The sequence below is a fragment of the Rutidosis leptorrhynchoides genome, chromosome 6 (assembly GCF_046630445.1).
Source record: "Rutidosis leptorrhynchoides isolate AG116_Rl617_1_P2 chromosome 6, CSIRO_AGI_Rlap_v1, whole genome shotgun sequence".
Classification (NCBI taxonomy): Eukaryota; Viridiplantae; Streptophyta; class Magnoliopsida; order Asterales; family Asteraceae; genus Rutidosis; species Rutidosis leptorrhynchoides.
In genome coordinates this window covers 69,317,044-69,323,959 of record NC_092338.1, presented here as the reverse complement: position 1 = coordinate 69,323,959, position 6,916 = coordinate 69,317,044, and the positions used below count along the sequence as shown (strand labels likewise).

At 36.9% G+C, this 6,916-nt stretch overlaps 1 protein-coding gene across 2 annotated transcripts; it reads left to right on the top strand.

Annotated features, from left to right (window-relative positions):
• Positions 1-370: 370 nt before the first annotated feature.
• On the top strand, positions 371-6,665 carry LOC139852525 (mediator of RNA polymerase II transcription subunit 17). 2 transcript variants are annotated; one of them, XM_071841823.1, is made up of 9 exons: positions 371-533; positions 2,080-2,182; positions 2,269-2,488; positions 2,683-2,796; positions 3,305-3,390; positions 3,659-4,031; positions 4,398-4,826; positions 5,260-5,553; positions 6,230-6,665. In XM_071841823.1, the coding sequence occupies exons 2-9, from the start codon at positions 2,094-2,096 to the stop codon at positions 6,551-6,553; spliced, it is 1,929 nt and encodes a 642-aa protein (XP_071697924.1). In that variant the 5' UTR covers positions 371-533; positions 2,080-2,093; the 3' UTR covers positions 6,554-6,665. The 2 variants fall into 2 exon arrangements, with proteins under 2 accessions (XP_071697924.1, XP_071697923.1); XM_071841822.1 differs by having other exon boundaries at positions 2,051-2,182; positions 6,230-6,664.
• The last annotated feature ends 251 nt before the right edge of the window (positions 6,666-6,916 follow it).

Genomic DNA, 6,916 nt, shown 5'->3' with positions numbered 1-6,916 from the left:
CAACAAAAGTAATAAATAAATCTGTGTTATAGCCTACATACTTTGACACCCAAGATGTATTCATACAAGGTCATGTAGTTACTATGAGACAAAAATTGCAGGGGTTCTGTGTTATGTTGGAAATAATAAGCGGGGTCTAAAAGAATTTTTTCACCTTGAAACGTCACTGTACTTTGCAATAGTTTTACGTGGGTCCAATTGCCTAACAGATGTTAAAAATTCTGTTAAATCCATTTCAGATCAGACTTTTAATAAAACCGAACAACTAATTATTGGGTCAAACCGGTCCAGTTGGGTCGATCGGTTCTTACAAAGACAAAACCCACGTCTACAGATTCATCTTCGACGATTAATTCTTCGGCCCAAAACATCGCCGCTGCAAATTTTGCCCAAATTAAAAATTCTCAAAATTTTCAGCTTCATCTCTGTTTCGATCTCGTTAGAATAACAATTTCATCTCCAATATACTCATCTCGGGTTCGACTAAAAGTGTCCAAATCAAAAATTAGGGTTCATAGTCTCACAACTAAAAGGTACGTTTCAATTATTCCACTGTTTTTTGATTATGTAACCATCCTGTTGGAGGTCTGTTCGAGGCGTATGATAGTCATAAGTTTGAACTTTTTATCCCCTTAATATTTTTCTGATTTCAACTAATTTTGTTTAACTTCGTTGTCTTTACCAAGTCTTGTTATTGGAAAGATTCAGGTTTTACACAGTCATTAGATAAATAAACTGTTGCTAGCTTTCATTTGAGCTCATTTACTTATGATGTGACTGTAAAGAAACGAAATTTCGAGTTGTGTACTGATTCAATTCAGTTTTCGTAGGTTTTAATTTGAGTTCAATTTGTTGTAATTTGATGTGATGAAAGTGAAATTATGTTCCGTACAGATCCAATTTGATTTTTATTAGTTTAATTTGAGCTGACATTGCTTTATTAATGGAATTAAAGATAAATTAGTGTTCCGTACTCTAGTTTTCGTAAGGACATTTTTATGAATGTGGAGTTAAGGCTAGACTAAACTGGGTAATTATGGGTGCTTGTATAATCCATGTGCTAGTTAGGATGGGCAGTATCCGGTTATGGTTCGACTCGGTAGGGAACTTGAGTGAGTTGTGTACCGAGTCAAATAGAGAGAGAGAGAGAGATAGTACTCAAAGAGAGAAAGTATAAGTCTTAATAAAGGACTCTCGATGTGTGTGCTGAAACGACGGGAGCATGATACTATTAATAGGCAACTACTAGGGTTTGTATGCTCATGGGCCTGATCATGCTGACGTGTCATTCTATGATGGGCTGACCAAACTTGGGAATTGGGCCCAAGCCATGGGCTGACATGTTGGGGTTACGAGGCACATCTCTGATGTATGCACACTGCAATGTGAAGGTGTTACGTGTAACACAGCCTTATAGCTTCTGACGTGCTCCGTATACCTGTTACAAACTCTCGATAGATTTGATCTTGTTGACAAAAGCATATTTGAGAACGGTATCCGCGTAATATAGTTACGTATACCGTATTCGAATGGTTTTTTTTATGAGTTACGTATTCTGGATGGGTTTCCGGTAGGCGTATCATTAGATCAGATATTATGTCATCCTCAAACAGAGAATAATGAGCCTGAAATCATATAATTTGGTTTGGTAAGAATCATGTTTGACTGATAAATTTCAAAGATCACTTTATAATCTAAGACCGATGGGAAGGCTGCTAGGTATTTGGCTATGTTTACTCTCTTTAGTCAGTTCCATATAGTGGATATTGCTTACTTGACATTAAGTAATTTTTTTAATACTATTTATTTATTTATTTATTTATTTGTGATTGTTAATTTGTCGCATACTTCATTTACAAAGTATGATATCTATTGTGCTTTTAACAAAACATTATATATCGTCAAGAGTTGATATTACTCCAAAAAACTCATATATTAGGATTAACGTATTATGTGTTGAGTTGAGTGCCGACCATTTGTTCCATAAGCATTTTATATTTAATTCTTGTACCAATGGTTTTTTCTTATAATATTATTTTTTCTTATGTAGTATTTAATTGATAATTGATTATCCTGAAGATCACATCGAGCAAATGGATGGGAACCTTAGTATATCACTTGACAAACTCCCAGTAAAACGTTTGGAGGTCATCGAAGAAAATGGAGCTGAAAGATTCCCTCCGTATGAACAACACCTTCAGTTTTACCCTAACCCGACATTTCAAACCTATTTGATTTCTCATTATTTTTTCGTGTGATATTTTGCAGCGATTTGAGTTATGATGATAATAGAGTTAACCTTATTAGACGAATAGACTTTGCTTGGGCAGTGGAGAGAGAAGATCCTAACAAGAAGCAAAAGAGCGGCGATACGTCTGCTACTGCCGCTAAAGATGCATCTGCACCACCATGGCCATGGCAGAACATGGTTGAGAATTTGCAGTTGGCCCACCAGGAGCTTTCCGTTATCATCGATCTCATTAACACTGTAACTCAGTTATTATTATCTAAACATTCAATGATTTCGGGTAGGGGAAGGATTGTCTACATATTACCTCCCCCATACACCACTCATGTGGTATTGGGTATTGTTGTTGTTGTTGATTCAATGATTTCGGGTCAGAGTTATGTGCAATTTAGTAATCATACTGGAATTTGAAGTAATATATATTATGTGTTTAGGTCGAAGCTAATGATGCTGTGACAGTGGCTGGTATGACCAGACCAAAGCCGTTACCTAATGAACTTTTGTCTGACCTTGCAGTATCTACAGCAACAAAACTCCAATGTTTCCGGGTATTTAGTCTATTTATATTTTATACTACTCTCACGCTACGACATTACAATTTTATGGACAAAATTTTGTATTATTAAAGTAGACCAAAATACTCTCGTAGACCTTAATATCTCTAATTACACATTAATTTAGCTATCACGGATTTCTAAACAATCACTGGGGGAACTTCATATTGACAAAGGGGTCTGTGGCCCCCCGAACATCTGGGTTACTAGTGTAATATCAGTGATATGCAAGGGTAGAACATTGTATATGTTAGTCTGCCTCAGAATTACAGTCATATTTCATGTTATCCTTTTCACCCTCCAAGGAAAAAACTTCAGTTCCACCGCTGTAAACAACTGAATAGAGAAAGTTAGCCCTGTAGGATACAACTTTTAGTAGTTTGTTATGATAGTTATTTTTATTTTTATTTATTTCCTATTTTAATTCTTTTATTTTATTTTATTTATTTATTTTTATTTTTTGTGAAATGAGCTTCTAATAAATAGGTATTCTCAATTTCAGCACCTTGGGAAATATTTTAAGCAATCTGCTAAAGCGTTGGAGAAACAAGTAGCTAGAGAAGCAAGATTCTATGGAGCTCTAATAAGGTCAGCTCTAATAATGGCAACTTTTAGAAATCAAAATGATCGTAAATCAAACAATACAATGCTTTAGGGGCATTTTGAGTAAATTCTTACTCTAGTCTAAAGGTTACATAATTAATTTTGTGCTAGAGATAACACTCTTGAATTTTCGAGGTTCAAATAGCGAGTTCCAAAAGGTTAATAATTTAAAACTGACCCGAAACTTAAATTAAAAAACTGTAAAAGCTTAATTGAAAAGGTGGTGGCTGATATCCTGACCAGCTAATAATAGATTGCAGCAGAACTGGAAAGTTAAGAGGCACCGCATGGCTGCTTCTGCTGCTGGCAATGAAGGTTTCTATATCGATCTGTTCGACAATACGTTATATGATCCAACATCTGTATTTCGTCCATCTTCGATGTCTACGGTTCGTGTAGAACACGACAGTGCTGGAATGCTTGCTTTGAATTTCTCTTTAAAATCATGCCACAGTCTTCATTTTGGGTTCGTTAATGCAAGTTCTGACGATATTTTAAAAGGATCGCGTGAATCAAATTCCGATTTGTTTGGAGAAACTAAGAAAGAAGACGAAAGTGATGATGTCAGTGTTAAGAGAAGGCATTCCGATCTTCGTGAAGTTCATAGAGCTGTTTTCGATGAACAGGTAGCTCTTTTTGTTACTGTACTTGTATTTCAATGAGCTGTAATTTTTCTATATAGACCAAATTACATGAGGCGTCCCTCTGGTTTAACCCCGATTTCATGCGTGGTCCCTATACTTTGATTTGACGTACGAGGTCCTCGTACTTTACACTCGTTTAACGTGCGGGGTCCCCTTACTTTACACTCGTTAAGTTGTATTTGTAAACCAAAAGGACCCTCGTGAAACGAGCGTAAAGTATTGGGACCCTCCACGTCAAAAAAATAGTTTAGGGACCCGCACTTGAAATCTGGGGTTAACCACAGGGACGCCTCGTGTAATTTTGTCTTTTTCTCTAATTGTTTATACATTTTTCTGTTTACTATCCAGGTGTTTAATTTAATAAATCAAGAAGCATTCGTCCCGTCTCTGGGCGTAAATGTGACTGGTATTCGAGAAAACCATTTGCAGTTAAACATAGATCAAGAAGCATCTGTCTTCATTTCACTTGTGACGTCATCATCCATTAACGATGATGGTGAAGAAAGTGAAGATGGAACTGCAGTTATACCAATGATTGACGGTGAAGAAAACCAGAAACGATCATTTCTTCCTAACCGAATCAGTTCTGAAATTCTTCTAAAACAGCTTTTTCATGAACATGTGTTTGTAAGAGCAAAGAATAGGTCAGATTCTAATAACAGAAGTCAACTGCTTGGTCAACCGCCAAAAGACGTATCAAACCTTCTGGGTCATTTTTGCATGTCCCTCGCTCACCGAATCTTCTCTGATAAAGTTCTAATGGAACTAGAAGAACTGGTAATAACCTTTCTTTATAGGGGGTTATTACATAAAAAGTTGTGGACTGATGTCGCTTTGCAGTGTTGCAGAACTCGGAATCATTTGGCGAGTACTCGGTTTTTGCAACTCGGGAGTACTTGGTCAAAACTCGGGTTTACTCGGAAAATCGGTCAAAACTCGTGATTACTCAAAACTCGGTCAAAATGTGTCAAAGTCAAAATTGGTCAGAATCTGTCACAGTCAAACTTGGTCAACATTCGAGTACTCCCGGAGTTTCCGAGTACTCCTTTAAAATTCCCGACACGAGTACTCCCCGAGTAGCGATTTTTGAAACCTTGCTACTTGGGTGCTCCGATTGCAGTTGTTTTTCTTGTTATGCTGTATCCCGTATTTTTCTTCTTTTGACTGCCAAATTGAATTTATTTCTAACATTGGTTTTTAATGCATTCAGGCTAGCAATGTATCGTATGTTCGATTGATGTCTCATCCCACGTGGCATTCTCGAACATCTTCATGGACACTGGTGGTTGATGTTCCTCGGTCCGTTCTTCATACTGGGGCAATAGAGAAGTGTGTGAACTCACAGTTTCGAACCAAAGTTGTCGTAATTGATGATTGCATTAACGTAGAAGGCGAAGGTGCTCCAAATGTAGTTGGCCTCTTTAAAGGGAAGTCTGAAAACAGCTCGTCTGTGAACAGATATGAATGCAACTTAGCAGATCTGCATGCCATTCTTTTACAGCAGGTATGCTATGCCTTTCGTTACCCTAAATATACTACTTTTAGTAAACATTAAGTGGTTTTTTAAACAGAAAATTGTGTACATAGGTAACAAAGTTCGGTATGATTCCTGTTTTGCATAACGGTCCTTGTTTTCACTCGCAAGAAACGAATCAACTTTGAATATTTTTTACCTAACATAGTATGATTCTGATCGAGTTGCTTTGTCAAATGATGTGGGGTTGGTAACTTGGAGCATGTTTACTTTTTCTTTACGTGGCGCCTGAAAACTGTGGTTACCTTGAATGATTATTGTTTAGCATTTTTGAAACTGCAAATAAAGTGTGTTACCAAACAGAGTTGTAGAACTCGGTAAAACTCGGCGAGTTCTCATTTTTAAGATCGGTCCGAGTACTCGGTTCAATTACTCGGTCAAACTCTTTAAAACTCGGTCAAATCTTAGGATTACTCAGAAAATTGGTCAAAATCAAAACTTAGTAACATCCAAGTACTCCCCGAGTTGCCGAGAACGCTCCAAAAAGTGAGGACCGAGTATTCCCTGAGTCACGAGTTCTCCAACCTTGTTACCAAAACAGGAATTTGACTAAACATTTGGTTCCCATTTATTTAATTTTGTACTTAAATACAATACTACTACTTTCTTGTAGTAGTGTTTATTTTTATACTATGCTTTCCAACAGGTTGCAAGTCAGATTATACGTTGGCTGCATGAAGAAGCCCTGACCGTGGGAATGAAAGCAAGCAGGGACTTTTTAAGTTTATCGTTTGAGGTGGAGCAGGGTGAAACGGTAGGTCTGGTGGCTCATGTTGATCCAGAAGACGGTGAAGGCGGCATATCATGGTGGTTGGTGGTGGGCGGTGGCGGAATAACAGAGGAATACAGGCTTCAAAAAGAGGATTCAGAGATTGAAACAAAGAGATTTTTAGGTCATTTATCTTTAGATGTGTTGTATGCAACATTGTTGGATCTAGTTACCATGTGTAACAATAGTGGAAGCCTTTGAAAGTTTTTTGAACAATTTTAATTGAACTATTCTGGTCTGAGAAAAATCTACAAAAGTTTTCTCATTCTGAAAATGTTTATCGTCTTAGACTTGCTTTGTGTTAGTCATCTTATCATTTCGAAAACGATTTCTGTTTCTATAAAGTTCTCGTTTTTTCAAAAAAAAAATAAAAAAATAAAGCCATCTTATCATTTATTATCAATTGGGTGGTGGTTTTGGATGGAGATGGATTGTTTGAGGTGGTTGTTGGCTATTTTTGGGGTTGGTGATGCTACATTGCTACCAGAGTCCTTGGTCATTTACTAGATAAATAGGATTTGTTAATGAACATAGTAACTCAAAAAAAATTGTGGTGCTTTTGTG